General features: G+C 36.4%; 1 protein-coding gene across 5 annotated transcripts in view; it reads left to right on the top strand.

Annotated features, from left to right (window-relative positions):
- LOC149258306 (organellar oligopeptidase A, chloroplastic/mitochondrial-like) overlaps nt 1–21499 on the top strand; it is a 403930-nt gene that overhangs the window by 304619 nt on the left and 77812 nt on the right. For all 5 annotated transcript variants that reach the window (XR_016256794.1, XM_089415124.1, XM_089415109.1 and 2 more), the window contains one exon: nt 6796–6861. Coding sequence is in view for 4 of the 5 variants with exons in the window: in XM_089415124.1 (XP_089271250.1) it covers nt 6796–6861 (66 nt within the window). In the remaining variant the exon portion in view is untranslated. The remainder of the gene's footprint in view (nt 1–6795; nt 6862–21499) is intronic.

Raw genomic sequence — 21499 nt, 5'->3', positions numbered from 1 at the left:
GATTTGATGCATCAGATGGCCGCGAGCAGCTTGATTTTCGGATAGGAAAAAGTCCTACCGTATGCAGAATTGGACATGGCACATTCGAGAAACAACCGACAGATTTTCCTGAAAGCAAGCAAATGCTCAGTATGCACTATATTGAACGCATCTGATGCCATGGGGCATCTTTGTATTGTATTTCTAACCTTATGCCTTGTTATTTCAGTATTTCATTTTGTAGTTAGATTTGGTTTTTCATGTTGTTAGATTAGTTAATAAATGAATAGCTTATATCTTCCTTGTGCTTAACATTATATGTTGATTTTTGGATGGACACTGCTTATGTTTTGTTGTGTGTTGTGTGGATGCATATTCTGGATTATCACATTCCTCCAGTGTAGCAACGTGTCCCCTAGTAGAGCCAGATGTTGACCACTACGTGTCAACGACCCATAGTAGAACTGGGTAGACTGTGAGGATCTTTTGCAAATGGGTTTTCCCACTTGAGATGTAAAAAATGTAAAAATGATTATGTAAAGTGTCTTGAGGGTTAGAAAAATAATTTATCCCCTCATAAGTTAATTAATTAAATTTTCTAGCCAAAATTAATTAAAATCCTAAGCTAGAAATTTGGTTAATTCTAGGTCCTAGGGAAATTTAAATTCTCCAAAGGCAAAATTCGTTGGTCCTTTAAAAATTAAAGTTTAAGAGGTCCAGGAAAATTAATTAATTTGCTAAATTTTAAGACTTTGGTCCCTGGGGTTAAGTCAAAGTCAAAATTTTGAGGAAATTAATTCAAAAATTTAATTTTTGAATTAATTAAAATGCATTTAATTGAAAATTTCAAATTTCCTCAATAATTTAGAATTTCGACGAATAAGATTAAAAGAAATTTTAATCTTTATCAATGGTCGAGATTGCTTTGACGAGGATCACTCAAACTAGCAGTTGGAGGATTTATCTTTAAATAGGAGGTTATTTGTCAGTCAGTTCATCTGATCTTTGGATCGTGTACTAAGCTCTCAAGCTCTCTTATATACTTTTTTGAATTAATGCAAATGTCTTTGGGGTTTCAACATGCTGTAGTGTTCCTCTTCATGAATTTATGGTAACATTGTTTTAATTTCTTCTTAATATTATGTGAAAACTATCAATCAATAGCTCTCTTAGAATAATCTGAATACATGTATCTTATTTAGTTTGTTGGATCTAGGGAAACATTTTTAGTTTTGATTGAAGTAGCAGGTATCTCTATTTCTTCAGAATTTTATTATTGTTCTATTTCTCTACTTGATTTGATGGTTGATCTAGTTTTTGCAGAAGATCTCTCAGGTTCTCATTGAGCGTTTGGGGATAGTTTTCGGTTGGACTAGCCAACTTTCAACCATAGTTTTAAAATTCGGCCGATTCGAAACGGAAACGGCCGAGTTGATCCATTTCATTGCCCAAAAATGTGACTCGGTGGAGGAAACGGTTCGGGAGGCCGAGTCAGCCATGACTCGGCCAACTCGGCCGTTTCCGTATTGACTCGGCCGGGTCATAACTAGCGGCCCGTAACCCCCAAAAAAATGCAATTTTTCATATTTTTTAAATTTTTTTTAATTGTTAGCTGAGTGTTGGGGACTCCAAGGTGTTTTCTAAATTAGTTAAATGCTATTTGGGGTCCATTCCCCTCCCCTAGTATTGATATGCTATTCAAATTTCATGGTAATGTTAAATTCTTAAAGTAAAAGTGACATTCTCCTTAATCTTCATTTTCATCCTTTTACTTAAATTTTTAACATTACCATGAAATGACTCAGGATGTTTGAGAGTGGTTCCGGCCTCATTGGATTTCATATGGAGAAAGTAGAATTTTAGATTTCATTCAAAATCCAGCAGACTTATCAGTTTTTCAGGATTTCAGGATTGCAATGTTTCCATTGAATTTTGTCATGTATTAGGGTATGGAACTCGTATTTAATCAAGAGCACCAATCCCTCTATGTACCTTGATGTTAGTGACATTGGTTGTCGAACTCCTCTGGGATTCGCTCCCAAACCAGGAGCTTCTGAAATTGTCGCTCTTGCTCCCGTTTTGCTCTCGCTCCCCACTTTTGCTCCCGCTCCCAAGTAACACTGAGCCAGATGATGTTGGCAACTCTAGCAGTAGCCAGTAGTACTGGTCACAGACTTTTGTTGTAGAGGCCATTTGTAGCCTCCTTGGTTATGTGTTTTTGTTTTGATCTATATATCATCATCGTGTATGTATTGGACAGTGCACTGGGTGCCATTTTGATATAATGGATATATTCATGAGCCTATTTTGATCATTTGTTGTCTTCTATCTATATTCTAATGCTGTGTGTTTGGAAACATGAATGAAAATCTTTAAAATTATGTGTTTTTATAAAAAATAAATATTTAATGTATTTTTTGCAACGACCGAGTCATTGAAATCAAGTCGGCTGAGTCGATACCGAGTCCGAGTCGGAGTCCGAGTCGGATTTTTAAAACATTGCTCTCAACACATATTTTCTGGAGAGCCTACTTCATATAAGCTTCAAGATTTATCTAATGATAATCTTTTTTCTGCAAAGTGTTTTTGGGTTAGTACCTCTCTAAAATTTCAAAATCTTTTAAGTATTTTGTGGAAATTTTGATAGATCTGGTTATTAAGAGCCTTAGATTATCAGATCTAGGAGCGGAGTTGGACTCATACTCCTTAGATTTGATAGATCTGTAAATTATTTGTATAGATCTGTAAATTATTTATATAGATCTGTTATTTACTTGTGTAGATCTGAAATTTTGTAACACAATTTTGAATTTTAACACTTGGGTTTTTTGGGATTTTCTCTATTTTCGTACATATTGGGTATTGGGTTTTCTCTTTTCACTTATGCAGAAATAGATCTGAGAAATTAGTCAAGAAAATCTTCAGATATGAGCTAGATCTAGACTCTGGAGGGCAAGATCCAGGCTCAAAGATTATTCGTAGGAATAGATTTGAGAAATCAGCCAAGAAAATCTTCAGATTTGAGCTAGATCTAGACCCTGGAGGGCAAGATCTGGGTTCAAAGATTGTTTGCAGGAATAGATTTGAGAAATCAGCCAAGTAAATCTTCAAATCTGAGCTAGATCTAGACCTTGGAGGGCAAGATCTGGGCTCAAAGATTGTTTGCATGAATAGATCTAAGAAATCAGCCCAGTAAATCTTCATATCTGAGATTTTTCAAGAAGATCTGGGAGTTTTGAGACAGATCTAGGTCCTGGAGGACAATATCTTATCCCAAATCCTTTTACAAGGCCAACCATTAAAGATTTTGCAATAAATCTGAAGATCTGGAGCAAAATAATTTTTTCCAGAACAAGGGTTTCAAGTTTTGGGGCTCCTAAGCCGAGATCTGTGTTCTACTAGCCCAACGCTGGTTCTATTGGGCCTAGTGCTAGCTCTCATTGGCTCTAGATTCCCTTGGTCCATTTCTGATTTGAATATTTGATTTTCTGAAGCTAATCATTGGTGGGTTTTTGCAGAAAAATTGGTAAAAAATTTGTGTTTTAGATATTGAATTTTTTTTGGCAACTTGGGCAAGTGATCTTCAAGGCCTAGGGCCTAAGGGTTTGATCTCTAAACCATCTTTTTCCTCACTATTTGCTACAACAGTCATATACCTTTCTAATAATGGTGAAAAACACATCTAAGTGGTTTGAAATTAGCTAAAAATTTGTTAAATACATTAATAAGTCATTTATGTTTGATGTGTATCAAGAATTTGACCTAGATCTACATTTTGTGTCACTGTTATCTTTGAATAATTCTGTTTCTGAAGTCTGAAATATAATAGTGGAAAAATTTCATGTGGGTTAGCTTAAAATTAGTTCCTAAGTTGTCTAATACATTAAAGAATTAATTTCTTGAGTTGGGCATTCATCATTAGGCTTATTTCATGTTTTAATTCCTGGCTGTAATAAGTATATCAGATCTGATATAATTATGGAAATCACATCATAACAGGCTGAAAATTTTTGATGATTCATGTGGGCAAGTTTGGAAACTTTTCAGTAAATTTTTGGCATAAAGGTATCATTGATAGTTTACTGTTTTCATTGTCATATTGATGTTGTCATAAAGTCTTTCTTGCTGCTGTCCTAAAAACTAATTTCTGAAAACTAAGTACTTTGTCATGGAATTGTGATAAATTGCGTATTTTTTGTTTCATAAACTGAGTATTTTTCGAGCATCTAACATTGATTGCAAAGAAGTTTTTGTTCTTTTTGAGCTATAATTGTATCAAAAAATATTTGAAATAAGCTTGTTATTTAATTGTAATATTTTCAAGGGTTTTCATCCAATAAAGCGAACAATTTATTTTGGTGATTAAGAGCTTTTACGACACAAGTGTTTCTAGTTCTCGGGTCTAACTTCTTCTCATTATCTATTGCATTTGCATATAAGTTAGTTTTGCATAAATAAAATTTACTTCCAAGCATAAGCTTGGTCGTTAGAGAGATAGGTATCCATCTATCTTTGCTTGAGAAGCCTGCTTTTAATAGTACTTAAAACGGTGACCTTGCAGTCGTCAAAGCCACAACTCTCTGCAGCACCGGAGGCACCGGGTATGTTAGTTTTTCAGGAGAGATATCTTTAATCACACCTTAGTGTGCTTCACCTTATCTTCTTTTTGCCAATTACTATGAAATCAGGCTCAATATAGAAGGGATCGAAGGGTTAAAACTTAAATAGGCATTTAGCTAAAATTAACCAAGATTCTTGCATCTCACATTAGTTTTAGGGTCTGCATTTCATATAAGATAGTCATTCATCTAAGCAGCAGTTGCTAATCGATTACGTTGTCTTCATTTCCCTAGCAAGATCGTTGACTCCATAAGGCACTGGTATCAATCGTTTAAAATCTAATCAAATCCTATAAGTCTTGCTAAATCTTAATCAATTACTTGATCGCTTCACTATGTCTCTCGAACTGGTTGGTTCCCAACTAGTTCTTCTTCATTCCATTTTTCTATATGGTCTACCTACCTTAGCCTGTTGTAGGGAGACAACTTAAACAAAGAGATTAGGGATCAGGGTGACAGCCCCCGATCTGAGCCGTTGTCGCGGTGCCTAGACATTCTGTGCGATAACACAAAGCTTTATAGGGAGATCTATATTTTGTTGAGGAGATGCCAGAAGCCAGAGTGGGAGCCTGTAAGCGAGGAGGATCGATTTTATAGATCGCAGTTGATTAGTTAGCGAGAGAGACGCTGGTCCGAGCTGGGTGACGCAGATCTGCTTAGGCAGACATAGAGGCAGTAAGGGGCAGCTCATCTTGACCCAAGGTCAGTGTCGGACCACTGGTGGGAATGAGATTTTTCTCACTAGATCTCCTGTCAGTTATTTCTCTATATGGAAAGCTAGATTTGGGCTTCCATAGATTTGTACTCAGATTTACTAGTGCATAATAAATAAAACCCTCAGCTACTTCACCGTTTTCCCAAGTTGGGTTTTTCCGGGGACATTGGTCCAAAAATAATGGTGTATTATTGTGTATGTGTATCTATTCTTCCAGTGTTTTTATTTCTTCCATAGTATTTATTTTGTGAAGGCTGCAATGTATATGTTTCGATATTTGCCATAGAAAACTGCAAATAATTTGTTCAGTTAATTTAACAAATAGAAGAAATATTATTAGTTGCTGCAGTAGGGTTCGGGGTTTCTGAATTTTCAGTCTGTGTGTGAGAGAGGCAAGGACAACATTCTGGTCTGACAGATTTTGGTAAGAGGATGCATATACACTCAACAGTCTTGATGTATGATACCAATTGAATGGTTATTAGCTGCATGTAATGATTGATTGAGAAACTAGTGTAGGTCCTGTCAGGATATACTAGCCAGTTGCCATTTTGCTGGCGGCCAAATGTTAGAAGTATTAAGAATAGAGAAATTTATATATAGCTGTCGGAGAGGCAGTTGTAGATCCGATTTGCTTATACCAATTGTTGTTTGGCATTTATCTTTTATGTAACAGTTGTGAAGATCTGAGACAAATTTGAAGTTGGCCTTGCACATGTTGGTGTTTATGGTGTATACAATTTCTAGCTCCTTGTTAAAGTTGTGAGCATTTATGTGTGATTCAGCCATTTTAGTCCCTATAAAATAATCCCCAGTGAGATGCGTGGTCACAATATTTTTGAGTACAAATATAATTCTCTTTCATACAGAGGTGACAAAATGATCTTTCAATCCAATTGCTATTTTATTATAGATATCCCTTAAGAAGGATAGATGTAGAATATTTGGTCAATTTCAAATATATCAGGAAAAATGCTAAAGCATTTTTCATGTACCTTGTATTTTTACTTTTAGTTAGCTACTGGGACCTTTATCTGCTTTGGAGATTGTAGCTATAGGAGCTTCTTTCACATTCCCACTATATATCTTTTTTTCGTCCCATTGACCTAGATGGTGTTGTGATTCGTAAGACATTAATAAACTCAAGATATCTTACCTTATTTACCCTACGATCTTTGAGACAGAAATAGCTTAATAAGGGAAGATTAATCATGCATCTGACCAATAGTTGAATGAATCTAATAATAGGTAAAATAAACAATGACTATTTATTACTTGGTAAGAGTCGTTGTCTTGACATGAACTGCAAATGCTGTGACATGAATATCATCATTCCTATATCTTACTTACACATTGCTCTTAAATAGGTTTATATTAAATAGTTTATTGGATAGTATTTTTTTTTCAAATGCACGTGCACTGTAATTTTATGCTGGAATTTCGATCTCTAGAGGAAGCTGATTTGTTGCAAATTTGCTACAGTGGGCTGAGGTTCTGTCTGCAGATGCATTCTCGGCATTTGAAGAGGCTGGACTGGATAATGAGAAGGTATTGGCTTTTTCAAGCCTTATATTATATACAATTTTATTTAACATGAATATATAGTCTGTTGTTCCTGAACTATAGTGGTATATTACTATATTATCACCATAGGTTTTGAATCTTTTGAAAAAGAGTGCAACAAGTAACATTTTGTGATGAGTAGCAAAAAATGTCTGTTAATTTTTTTGTATGAATGTTATTGAATAGATTTTCCTCATTAATATTAATGTTCAAATTTCATATTCTATATTCAACAATTATGGTAAGTGGACATATTGTTTTTCAAATTTTATTATATGTAATTGAACTGTGTCCTTTATGATATTTTTCAAATGTAAATGAAATCAGACTATCAAAAGTCTGAACAAAATAAATTATGGTCAGCCTTACAGGGAATGAAGTGCTGATCAATGACAATGAAAGTGCTTGATGAATAATTGCCATGAACATGTCGATTGATTAATTTTCTGTGTCTATTCTTATCTTGTTCTGTACACATGTTTGAGAATGTATCTGCCGTCATTGAATGATTTTCTGTAATTAACATAGCAGTTTATTAGTGGAGCATTCATGCAAAAGGGGACCAGCACTTAATGTCCTAAAGTATAAAACATCTTTTGCTAAAAGGATTGATATGATTGATGACGAATATGCAGTCAATAAGAGGTAAAACTATTGCTAAATGACAGAACCCTACACGCACAATGATTTAAATATAAATAATATCGATTATGGACGTTAATAGTCACCCCTGGAACAAATGAGAGAAAAAGATCTTTGAGGCTCAAATTAATCTTGTTGCGTTGTAAAACGATCAATCCATCCCAGGTTGATTATTTTTGGGACTGTTTGTGGTAACGTTCCCGATCTGAACCTTTTTTGTTATGATTAGTATGTCTTTGATCTTGAATCGATGTTATTGGGATTCTTATTCTTCTGAATGTAAACAGAGTGTTTTCTTTGTTTAGGGTAATGCCAATGTTGGTAAGTTTAGTTAATTGTTATATTTATGATATAGATAAAGATAGAGATAATAGACATAACATAATAATAAGGCACTAATAAGAATAAGGCTAATAAAGAAAAATACATAAAAGACATGACTATTCATAAAGGTGCCTGTTGCACACCTTTTGTCAAAGTTCAAGGAAGCAGATATGCCAAAGATTTTTTCAAAGGATTGGATCATCTTTCAGCAGTTTATATGTGTCATTGTAAATTTATTTTGCAAATTTATGATGTAAATGATGCTAGTAAGAGTGTGAATGTATGTAACAACCTAGGTAAACCTATTATTTTGGCGATAATTTCATCCTAGGAGATTTTTCGTCTCACTGACTCATCAGTGTTTCTAAACACGGATGGTCGGCAGAGTTTTCCCCTCTACCCTCACCCCAAAGCTAAGGTGGAATTTTTCATCAAAGTCTTCGCTGAGTCCTAGTGTTCTAGTCGAGTCTTATGTGAAAGTGATTTGGGAATAATTTTAAATTAATTGGCTAAATTAATTTATCACAAATCATTTGGTCTACTAGATCATATTGTGTCATAGAATTAGGTATGTAATTTGAGAGTCCAAGCCGAACGGGTATTCCCCTTTTGAGGGTTGAATTGTAAAAAATATTATGTAAAAAATATTTTAATGCATGGTCCGTCATACTTAGACACCATGGTTAAAATATTAGAGGGTGGAAAAAACATTAAATCCCCACAAGTGTCTATTAATTAATTTTTCTGGGAAAAAAATTAAATCCTAAGCCAAAAAATTAATTAATTAGAGTCAAAATTAAAGTCTAGATAAATTAAATTCTGCAAGTGGAAGAATTCGCGGGTTTCAAAAGAATTAATTTTTGGAGGTCCCCCACCAGGGGAATATTGACAAGTTCAAGAAAAGTTGAAACCCTTGGACCTTGGTGGTTAATTCAAAATCAAATTTTTGAGGAAATTAGCTCAAAATAATTAATTTCGAGCTAGTAAAAATGAGATTCAATCAGAAATTCGAAAATTCTTCAAAATAAATATTTTCAACAACTAAGATTCAAAGTGTTATATACCTAGGGGGGATAATATGGGGTACCAAGGGAGGTACCCAAGGTAATAATGTAATAATGCGATGGGCCATAGTAATAAATAAGGTGGTTAACCCATATCATGTAAGGGACCACAAGTAGTTAATAATAATGTAATGTGCCCATGGTATTAGTTGATGGTATGAGGGAACTATGGTAATGACCCATGGTATTGTATGTATGAGGCCTATATAGAGGCTAGAGACTCCATGTCAAGGAATAATGTCAAGGATTATTGTATGAACAAGCATATGGCTTGTGGAGTGTTCTCCTTCCTTAAGGAGTGAATGTATGGTGTTGCCCTACCTTAAGGGTTTGATCAATAAAGAAGCATTTCTATCTATTTCTATCTTGTTATTCTTGGGTTATTTTTATTATCATAATATCTTTGGGTTAGATCTATAACACAAAGATCGTCAAGGATTTATCAATGGCCAAGATTATTTTGACGATCATCAAGCCAACTAGCCGTTATTTTTCCACTTGAAAGATTTATCTATATATAGACTCTAGAGAGCCATTTGTATGTCAAAGCCATCTGAATTTTGGCTAAGGTAACTCTATGAAATTGATGTAAAGCTACTGCCTGCTGGGAACGTTTTGAATAATCATAAGAAATACTTTGGGGTGTAGTTCATGGTGTCTTTGATCTATTGATTTGTGGTATGTGTTGGGTACGGGCATTCTTATGTTGTCCTTTATAATTTTTATTGAATGGTTATTTCATTGTAGGTGATAGGAACATTCTATTGGTAAGTTGTGGGCTTATCTTAGGTGATCTGATTCAATTTGTTTTCTAACGGTTCTAATGGTTTATCTTTTAGAAAATATATAGTGTTTGCAGGTTCCCTAGCCCTTGGCCTCCAAGTTCACGAAATGTGGGCACAGGATGACTATGTTTGGACACTGCATATTTTTTGGCTTTCTAACATCGCTAGGGTTGTAGTTTGGCATTTATGTTTCGAAATTCATTTAGCCATTTATTAAAGAATTTACAAAATGTTATTTCTCAAAATTCCTCTAAGCCTTGTACAAATGTATATTTGGTAAATATATTTGTAAAATAATTTTTCCTGTAAATAATTTATTTGCTAACATTTGTTTTGCAGCTGGGGTTTGGGGTTTTGAAATTATTTTGATATTTTTTATTGTTGAAGTTTCTAAGTTTACTTAGTTTAGAAACCCTTCATGCACTTTTTCTGATTTATTCCTACCTATTTGTTATTTTCTTTAACAAGTTATTTACAAAGTAAATACTGAAAATAAACACTAGTGCATGCTCAATATATTACATATCAACAACTAAAAGAAACAAGAACAAACATACCACATGACACCATTATTTTTGGACCAATGTCCCCGAAAAAACCCAATGCAGGAAAATCAGTGCAACTATCTGAGGGTTTTCTTATTAAGCAATATCAGAGTACAATTTGGGTGCCGAAACTGGCCTACCCAACAAAGAATTTCCTTAGCAGCTATACCTCACAGTTTGAGAGAAATCCCTTGGCTGAAACCTCGGAAAACCCTTCCAGCAGCTCCTCAGCACAAAACTACTCTGCAACCCCAGCGTTTGCCCAATCTGGACTACGTTAGGCCCTCTCTGTCTCACGCTGGCCTCGCGTTAGCCCCAAGAGGCCATGTGCCAGCTCTGGGAGCCTTGGCGTCAGCTGCACTGGCCCCTCTAGTGCTCCGCGCAACACTTGGCTACCTCTGCGTGGCCCTGTGTGAGCCCTTGTTGGCTCTGCGTCACTCTCCTTGGCTGTTGCACTACTCTCCTGGCACAATTTCTGCCTTCTCTATTTCTCTGTACTCAATGCCCCTCAGCTGCTCTCTCGATCACTGATTCTATCTCTCTTAGCAAACCCCGCTCTAGAGAATCGAATGACTGGTCAATCTGGTGTGCTCTTTGTTGTCGCATAGATTGTCACGACAACGCTTAGACCGGGAGTTGTCACTCTGATCCCTGATCTCTCCGTTTAAGCCTGTCTCCCGCGGCTAAAGGGGGTAGACCCTATGAGATGATGAAGACCAACTGTGGACCAGTTGGGTTGGGAGACACGAGAGAAAACAAGCACTTTATTTGATTTTATTAAGTTAATAGACCAGTGCCTTATAGAGTTAATGTTTAAATGATTACTTACTAAATGCTGCAGAAAAAAAGTAAACCATGTAGAGCAATCATTTATCATCAAATAGCTTGAACAGAGACTAACTTTTACCAAATGAGAGAAAATGCTTAAATGAAATTCCAGCGATTAAAGCTTTGAAAGATGAAATTCGATATAAAACCACGAAATTTCAAACGCTAACCATATATCACATTCATGATCATTCAAGCATGTTAAATCGCATAAACATTAGTTTCACATCAAAATTTTAGTCTTAGCAGAAAAAGATAAAACGTGATAAATCCTCGAGCCAAAACTCAAACTGGGAAAAACTTTCTCAAAAAATATTTTTATATTTTCCAAATAAAACAGAAATCTAAATAAATAAAACTTAAATCTAAAGAGAATTCTAAACTAAATTAAGTCAAAAATCTAAACCATAAGAAAAGAAAACTCTATGATTTTTAGAGTTTTATAATTTTTTGTGATTTTCTTTATTTGTTATATATTTTTTTTAAATTAAAATCTAAACAAAAATAACTTAAATCCTAATCTGAATCTAAAACTAGAGAATAAAACTTTAAATCTAAAAAACAAATCTTAAATCTAAATAAAACTAAAACCCTAACTAAAGTCTAAACAAGGGGCTTTTTTTTTAATTTTTTATGATTTTTATATTTTAAATGGATATTTAACCAAACTAAATCTAAAATCGATCCAAAACCTTAGATTAAATCCTAAACTAAATGAAACCAAAATAAAACTAATGAAAAATCAAATCTAACCCCTTTTTAACTTTTTGGTTTTTAATGAATTTTTTTTTTTAATTTTTAATGTTTTTTTAAATATTATTTTTTAAAGTCAAAATTTCAAACAACTAACTAAATCTAAAATCTAAATAAAACCTAAAGCTAATCTAAACTAAACTAACATCTAATATATATGAAACAAAATATGAATGCTAAGTCAAATGAAAACTAAATAAAAAAGGAAAGTTCATAAATCTTTATATTTTTATGTTTTTTAATTTTTTTTATTTATTTTGAATGATTTTCAAGGAAAACAAAAATTAAAAATAAATTAAAAAATTAGAATCACAAACTACACTAAACTAAAAATAATTAATTCTAAACTGAATTTAATCAAAATCTAGAACTAAAGCTAATACCCTAACAAAACAAAGCGTATATTCTAACTTAAAAAAAAACAAAGCTAAATGGTCCTAACACATATATACAAACTGAAAAAGAAAACCCAAAATTTATTTTTCTTTTTATTTAATTTAAAACCTAAACTACAGTAAAAAAGGTAAAAACAAATTTAAATCCTAATTAATTTAAAATTTGAACATATGAAACTAAAATAAATTATGCTAGCGCTATCTTAAATATTCACACATAAAATAAAAAGGGTGAATGTTAACGTATGTTTCTTTTTTTTGTTTGTTTGCAGATTCACGTGCTTGATAGCAGAAAGAGGAACCGGACGATGGCTCGATGGTAGGTTTGATGGCAGCGAAGGGTGCAGATTTGTGTGGAGGAGAATGGCAGCACGTTGGTTACACTGAGAGAGCTGAATGCTACTCAATGGAAAAATGAAATGTGTGTTTGCAGGTGGAGCTGCAATAGCGAAGGAGATGAGGGCAGACTGCGTAAATGAATAGAGCTGGTTTTGGAGCATGCAAATGGAGAAGGCTGACTCGGGTTGCCAGAGGAAAAAACGGACTGCGTGGATGATTATTTTTTTTTTTTTTTTTTTGCAGATCGCTGAGAATGGAATGGAGGACTGAAGGGCAGTGTAAGGAAACTGGTGACTGCAGTTTGCAGAGATGGACGTGAGAGCAGTAGAGGAATAATGCAGGGGTGCAGGTTTGGCAACGGTGAATGGAGAAGTGCAGGTCCAAGGGTTTAGACAGTTGAAGAAACCAAATTTTGAATTTTTTTTTTTAACAAATTTGAAGACTCCAGGCAACAGTAAACAGATTGCCCAGGAAAACCACTGAAGCTCTCCACAAAATCAGTATTTAAAATTACCTGTTTTAGATTTTCCTGCAAGAGTTAATAGACAGGGCGCTGAGAGATGGCAGAGGGAATGGCAGCAGCAAAAAACTGAGATCCCTTCAAAAAAAATTTCAAAATTTTTCTGCAGTAGTAAAACCCCAGGGAGCAGTGAAAAATGAAAACACAATTTGCAAACCCATAGACCAGAAACCTGATCAAAATTTTAAATCTTTCCTGCTCCAAATTGCCTGATGGAAACCCTGAAAACTTTTCAAAATCTGAACCTGCAACCTGAAAATGGCAAAAACAGAACATCAAGAAGTAAAATGTGCAAGAAAGAAAACTGAAAACCCTAAAACCAACAAAAATTTATAGTATTTACAGATTTTCGACTCTTTAAACAGCCAGATTTATCAATAATCCATAGTAATATTTTCAGAATTAAATTTTAATGTGAAATACTTCAGAAAACCCTTCATGCATTCATAAAAATTTCAAATGATAAGCCCGGGATCAAGAACTGGCTGGGCTCTTTCAGAAAACACAATCCGAGAGTTGGCTGGTTTAGCCGAGAACTTCCCCTGACGCCCGGTAATCTGAAAAAAAGGATTTCCTACACGTTTAACTAACTCTCCTAACTTTCTTGCTTCTCTCTCTGTCAGTTCATGGCTTTAAAGCCAATCTGCTTTCTGACTATTCATTTCGGCTTCCCGGCTTTCCGGTTCCCCTGCCTTTGTCCGTTTGAATTTCTCTGTTCTGCGTCATCATCACTGTATAACGCCTCACAGGGAGGTGCCCACTTGTTTCATAACGAACTGAGTGTCAGTTCTCTTGGACGTCTTTAAAACGACCATTTTTACTGTTAACTCCAAGAATCCCCGTGAACACAATCTTCTTCCAACGCATCGTCCACGTCGGACTTCAAATCTTATACAACTTTGCCTGTTTACCTCTTTGAATCTAGTCATCCATCAGATTGCGTCTCCGCCGTCGATCTAGAGCCTCCAGATCCTACGGTCATCATTCATATCGGGCGGGTAAGTAACACGACATTTACCCGTCCGATGTGAGCGGTTTTCTCTCTTTTTCCGGACGCGTGTCACTCGCTATGTGGCATTGAGCGGGACTTGGTTGGAACCACTTACCACCTCGAAGCCCTTCCGATTTCCTGTCGGTTTTGTGGGATCCCGCCTCTGACGGAATCGGTGCGATATCCGCTATGTTTTATAACTTTTCGGATCCGGGTCGCTCGGGGCTTTTCCTTCTCTGAGGGGTTTTCTCGGTGATATGCGATTAGCAACTTGCGATTAGCAATATGTTGTTAATCGCATATCAGAAACCACCTCCATTTCTCAAAAAGACCTCTCGTTTTGCCAATTCGTGACAACGCGCATTACCATGGGCCAACGGTTTGCACACTTGACCGAGGGTCCTCATTACTCCGCGCTATTCACAAATTACAAATGTTTCAAGGATATTTTTGATAAGCTCGTTCTTTGTAAGACTTTGAAACTTTGGCATGAATTTTATAGAGTTCATGAAAACTTAGAGAGTGTTTTAGGATCCAATTCGGATCACGGCCTTCCCACTGAAAAAGCTTTTGGACCACCAAAAGTTGGTTGTTTAAGCATCAATCAAGTGAGGGTACAAAATCCTCGCTTGCCCAATTTCTATTCATTTCACACTGTTTGGTTTTGAACCTTTTAGTCCAATCCTGAGGTACTCAACATCCCTTTTGCGCGTAGTTCTCACCTTCCTGTCCAGAACTGTATCTTCCTGCAATTCATTAAGATATTTAGGCAACAGATCATCAATAGAAGGCAATTGACTCGACTCTTCGGGATCTTCAATCAATGAAGGTTCAAATAGTCTCAAACTGTCTGCATTAACAATTGAGTTGATGTGCATGTAAGCTGGCAAATCAAGGTGAAAAGCATTCTCACCAATTTTCTCAAGTATCTTGAAAGGTCCATACCTTATTGGCTTCAGCTTCTTACCTTCACCTTGCATTCTGTGTTTGTTGATATACAGCCAGACTTGTCACCAACTTGGAAACTATGCTCAATCTGATGCTTATCATGCCTTGCCTTGTACTTGGCTTGGCTCTTTTCCAACTGTTCCTGTACTGCCTGGTGGATCTCTTGGATTTGTTCAATGAACTTGCTTGCCTTGTCCACATCACTGTGTCCATCAACCGCTATGTCTTTACCAAGACAAAATCCAAGGGAGACCTTGGTGTGAAACCAAAACAGGTCTCGAAAGGAGATTTTTTGTGTAGAAGAATGTTTATTTCGGTTGTAAGCATGCTGCACATAACATAAATGTTCATCCCAAAGCTTGGGATGCTTGCTGCAATAGCCTCTGAGCAACTGGATCACTGTCCTGTTGACCACTTCTGTTTGGCCATCTGTTTGTGGATGAAAGGCTGTGCTCTTCTTCAATCTGGTGTCCATCAGTTCCCACAGACTCGTCCAAAACTTTCTAACAATTCAGGAATTTCGATCAGATACAATGGAAGTGGGTAATCCAAAATGAACCCATACATGCTGAAAGAACAACTTTGTTGTTTGTTCAGTTGTAATCTGTTTGTCACAAGGTATTAAAATACACATTTTGTTGAACCTATCCACAATAACATATAAATAGTCATGACCTTTTCTAGATTTAGGCAGTTCCCCAACAAAGTCCATGGAAATACTTTCCCATGGATGAGAAGAAACTGGTAGTGGAGTGTACAAGCCTAGTTTTCTATTTCTGGGCTTGCTGTTAGCACACATAGTACACCCTCTTAGATATCTAGAAATTGTCTCATTCATTTTTGGCCAATAACAAAATCTTTGCAGCTATGCAACTGTTTTAATTACACCAAAGTGACATGATATTAGAGAAGTGTGTGTTTCTCGAATTATCTTTACTCTTTCAGTTTGTGGAATGCATAACTTTCCAAAATGATACAAGATTTGGTCCTTAACATGATAATCCAATTCTTCTACTTATTTGCTGCGACTTAATGTTGCATATACATCTTTAAAATCTATATCTTGAGCATATTGTTCAATGTAGCTTTCATGCAATACTAAATTATGCTTAAGTATAGTAGATGCATTTATGATTGGTCCGGACAACATATCTGCAACTTTATTGTGTATGTCCTTTTTATATTTGATGACAAGATGAAACTGTTGTAAAAAACCCATCCACGTTGCAACTTAGTTTGGGAGTGTAAATATCGAAGTGGTTGATGATCAATATGTATAACTGCCTCTCTGCCCATTAAATAATGTTTCCACTTGTTCACACTCTGTGTTAATGCATACAATTACTTATCATATGTGGGATAATTAACCACTGCAGAATTAAATGTCTCAGAATGATAACATATGGGTTTACCGTGTTGCATCAACATTGCTCCCATGGCATAGTCACTGACATCTGTTTCAATCTCAAATGGTCTTTGAAGATCGGGCAGTGCTAGTATTGGTGCTGTACTAATCTTTTCTTTTAAGGTGTCGAAGGCTTTCTGCTATTTGCCTCCCCACTGAAACACCTTGTTCAATCCGGTTAAAGCATGTAAGGGAGTTGCAATCAAGGAAAAGTTAGCAATAAACTTTCTCCAATACTGTGCTGCTCCTAAGAAGCTTCTAACTTCTGTAGCAGATTTGGGTTTAGGCCAGTTTACAATGACTGCAACCTTAGAGGGATCTATCTTCAATTCACCACCCCCTACAATATGACCCAAATAATTCAAAGATGTTTTGCCAAATTCACATTTTGAGAGCTTAACATAGAGATTTTCTCTTTTCAAAACATCTAGAGTCTGCTTGACATGCTTCAAATGTTCTTCCCATGTTTTACTAAATATAAGAATGTCATCTAAATATACAATGACAAAATCATCAATAAAAGGCCTGAGTACATCATTCATTACTCTCATGAAAGTAGCAGGAGCATTAGTTAAGCCAAAAGGCATCACTAACCACTCATACAATCCCTGCTTTTTTGAAAACAGTCTTCCATGCATCTTGTTCTGCAACTCTGACCTAATGGTAGCCACTATGCAAGTCCAACTTAGAAAAATAAACAGCTTCTTTTAACTGATCTAATAGATCATCTATGCGGGGAAGGGGATAATGATTTTTGATCGTTATTTTTTTAAGTGCTCGATAATCAATACAAATTCTCCATGAGCCATCTTTCTTTCTCACCAAGAAAATAGGAGACCCACATGGTGATGTGCTAGGTCTTATGAACCCTTTCTCGAGCAGATCATGTACCTGCTTCTTGATTTCTGCATTCTCTAAAGTGGACAACCTGTACATTCCGATGTTAGGCAATGGAGCATCTTGCTGCAAATTAATATCATGTACTATTTCCTTTTGGGGTGGCAGACTTTTGGGTTCTTGAAATAGTATATCATATTCTAAAACAACTTTTTCTAAATCAACTTGCTGTTTAGCATTACAACTTTCAAATATACTGGTTTTATCAGGTTTCTTTTCCTTTACAATCATTAGTAACAATTGTTTGCATGAATTTACAATTCTTTTCATCTGCCCTGAGTTTATAAGAGTATAATTATTCTTGAGTTTATGAGCTCTTACAATATATTCGATTCCATCTTTAACAAGTTGATACTTGTTTTCAGCTCTATAGAAAATAGCTTTCCTATCATACAAGTAAGGACTTCCTAAAACAATTCCACATATATCCAAAGGAACTATATCTAACTCAACCTTATCTACAAATGCTGACCCAAAAGAAAACTTAAGTTTACATTGTCTAGTCACTTGTAGCTTTGCTTTATCACATAACCAACCATAATGGATATGGCTTTTTGTGAGGTGTGGTTAGTAATCACAGCTTCTTTAAAATTGCTTCAGGAATTAAATTTACTTGTAAGCCACTATCAAACAAAGTATCAATCTTTTGATGCTTGGAAATAACTCAAATATGAAAAAGTTCATGTCTTTCCCTCTCATTTTCTTCATTATCAGTAGATTGTGTAGAATTACTAGTAGATGCTTCAAAATTTTAACCTTTTATACTTGTGGTTGGGATTGTTGTTTCATCTCCTGAGTTTGACCCCAAATCCTTTTGAATCGTTGCAGCAGTCTTCTTCTTTTTGCCCTCGAACTTCTTAGATTTCAGCTCCGGATGTAGAATCCAGCAGTGTTCATCATCGTGTCCATCCTTCTTATAGTGAGTGCATGAAGGTTTGGTCTTTTGTACAGCATTTGTCTTCCTCTCTTTCCATTTATGCTTTCTCTTTTCCTTGCTTTTGCTTGCAGTGGGTTTTGATGATCCCCCAACTTCTGGGTTCACATTGTTGCCTCTAGCCTCTAGATGTGTAGCCTGTACAGATACCTCATCTATGCTAGTGGGATTAAACATGAGAATGGTGTGCTTTAAATAGCTGTGTATACCACCTATATACTTCAACAGAGTTTCAGGTGAGTCTAAAGAAATTCCTAGAATCAAAGCTCTCTTTCTAAATTCTTGAGTGTAGCCTTGTACACTTTTCCCTTTTAATTGGCAAAGAGTTTAACAGCTCATCATGGCTTGTTGCATATAGGCTAGTGGATAGAATTGCTTTTTAATTGCAGAAACAAATTCACTCTACACAAAAAGAATTTCACCATGCTTCTTCATATCAGCTTGTGTCTTGCCTTCCCACCATATCAAGGCAATGGCTCCAAGGCGTAGGCTAGCCAGCTGAATCTTACTTTTGTCTGAGTCAATGCTTTGCACCCTGCAATACACATCAATCTGTTTAATTCAATTATCCAACTTCTCTGCATTCAACTCTCCGTCATATATTGGCAAATCAAATTTAACATCTAATTTAATCAAAGATGTTTTCTTTTTATTTTCAGGGATATTAGGAGGTGTGGGCAACTTTTCTTCTTTCCCTTTTCCTTTAGAGTGGTCATGGAGGAGAGATTCTTCTACTCCTTTATCTTGTTTGGAGTTTGCTGAAACTATCCATGAATTGGGAGTCTGATTCCAAGGGACTTTCTTCTGACATTTTCCTCTTAGGGTAGACTCTTCCAATTTCTGGGTTAGCTTCAATCAACTCTCCTTCTCCTAACTTGAGCTTTCTCCTGGTTAGCATTTAATAACAAAATTTAGCTCAAGCTTGTCTAACCTTAACAACCTAGAGCTCTGATACCACTTGATTTGAAATTGATCGAAAACAAACAATAAGGTATTACAGACTCATGTGCATGGATGTGCCTATGTTATTTTATGCAACGGATCGATAAGTTTGCGAAATACATAGGCACTGAAGCAGTTAGAGAAAAACATAATAGGCAAACATGTAAACACAACAAGTTTAATAAGGAGTTCACCCTACACTCTTGGGCTACGTCTCTTGGTCCAACCTTCAGTGGTGGCCTCTCTATTATGTTTTCAAAGCAGAGTTTTTACAATAGTGAGCTCAGTTTGAGTCTCACACAGCAGACATAAATCAGTATGACTGTACTTGGATCCCCTATGTCTCTGGAGTACACAGACTATCCTTACTGAAACTTGACTTTTGTTGGTCACAGTAGTATGAGCCTAATCTGAGACTCATACATGACAGGCATATACAGAGGAGTTCGCTTGAACCTCTCAAGCCTTCTCTGGAGTACACAGACTCTCTCTGACTCTCTTTGGCTCTATCTGGCTCGATGCTGCCTTTCGCTTCTGTAGGTCAGCTCGGCTCCTTCTTTCTGCTCTTAGCTTTCTGCGTCTAACTAACTCTCCTAACTTGCTTGCTTCTCTCTCTGTCAGTTCGTGGCTTTAAAGCCAATCTTCTTTCTGACTGTTCGTTTCCGCTTCCTGGCTTTCTGGTTCGCCTGCCTTTGTCCATTTGAATTCCTCTGTTTTGCATCATCATCATTGTATAATGCCTCACAGGGAGGTGGCCACCTGTTTCATAACGAACTGAGTGTCAGTTCTCTTGGATGTCTTTGAAACGACCATTTTTACTGTTAACTCCAAGAATGCCCGCGAACACGATCTTCTGCCAACGCATCATCCACGTTGGACTTCAAATCTTATACAACTCTGCTTGTTTACCCCGTTGAATCCGGTCATCCATCGGATTGCGTCTCCGTCATCGATCTGGAGCCTCCATATCCTATGGTCATCGTTCATATCGGGCAGGTAAGTAACACGACGTTTACCCGTTCGAGGTGAGCAGTTTTCTCTCTCTTCCACCGGACGCGTGTCACTTGCTGTGTGGCATCGGGCGGGACTTGGTTGAAACCACTTACCACCTCAAAGGCCTTCCAATATCCTGCTGGTTTTGTGGGACCCCGCCTTTGATGGAATCGACGCGATATCCGCTATGTTTTATAACTTTTCGGGTTCGGGTCACTCGGGGCTTTTCCTTCTGTGAGGGGTTTGCCCTTTGATATGCGATTAACGACTTGTCGCTAATTGCATATCAGAAACCACCATATCAGAAACCACCCTCGTTTCTCAAAAAGACCTCCCGTTTTGCCAATTCGTGACAGCGCGCGTTACCATGGGCCAACGGTCTGCGTGCTTGACCGAGGGTCCTCGTTGCTCCGCGCTGTTCACAAATTACAACTGTTTCGAGGATATTTCTGATAAGCTCGTTCTTTGTAAGACTTTGAAACTTTGACATGAATTTTATAGAGTTCATGAAAACTTAGAGAGTGTTTTAGGATCCAATTCGGATCACTTAGACTGCGTCTAGGGCCACCTTTTGGACAACGTTAGGGCCTCTCTTAGCTGCGTTTGGGGCTGCATTTTGGACAGCGTTAGGGCCTCTCTTAGCTGTGATAAGATTCCTCCAAGATTGCGGCTAGGGCATCTCCTCTAGGGCAACTCCCTTAGTCTTTTTTCCTCTAATGTCTATTGCTTTCACTCCTAGATTTCCCTTCCACTAAAACCCAAGACAAGTGGGGAGAAATCAAGATAGAAGTGTGTGTGAGAAATGACTCTCAAGTCATCTCCTTTTATACTAAAATGTTGAGCACTTGTGGGGTTTATTTGGTTGCTGGCCGACCTTGATGAATTGTCTTATAACACAAATAAATTCATATCTCCATGAATACTTATCGGAATCGGATGATCTTTAGATCAATCCTGCACCTCTCGATGAAAGGGATCTAAGAAAAATATCAGCTACCATAAATAAGATGACGCACATGGAGTTTGTCCCTAGTTGCCAATTTAACAACATCCCTCAAGTTGATGAAAGAAAGGGGTCCTTAAGAAATATCTTTCAACCAAGCTTATGCTTGGAGGTAAATTAAATTAAAATGCAACTATATTAAAATGCCTAATATGCTATGCAAGTAAGATTACAAATGCTTTGCAAAAAATGGAAATGCTTCAAGTAAATGGAAATATGCTCAACAAGATAAATGGATAGTTGCTCAAAATAATGCAAGATACATAAGCTTCATACACATAAGATTGTAAGTTGCTCAAGTAAATGCTTTGAGAA

The sequence above is a fragment of the Pinus tabuliformis genome, chromosome 6 (genome assembly GCF_031772625.1).
Source record: "Pinus tabuliformis cultivar Carrire ecotype Pingquan chromosome 6, CPIR1, whole genome shotgun sequence".
Classification (NCBI taxonomy): domain Eukaryota; kingdom Viridiplantae; phylum Streptophyta; class Pinopsida; order Pinales; family Pinaceae; genus Pinus; species Pinus tabuliformis.
The sequence above is the reverse complement of the archived record's forward strand: the minus strand, read 5'-3'. Positions and strand labels throughout refer to the sequence as shown.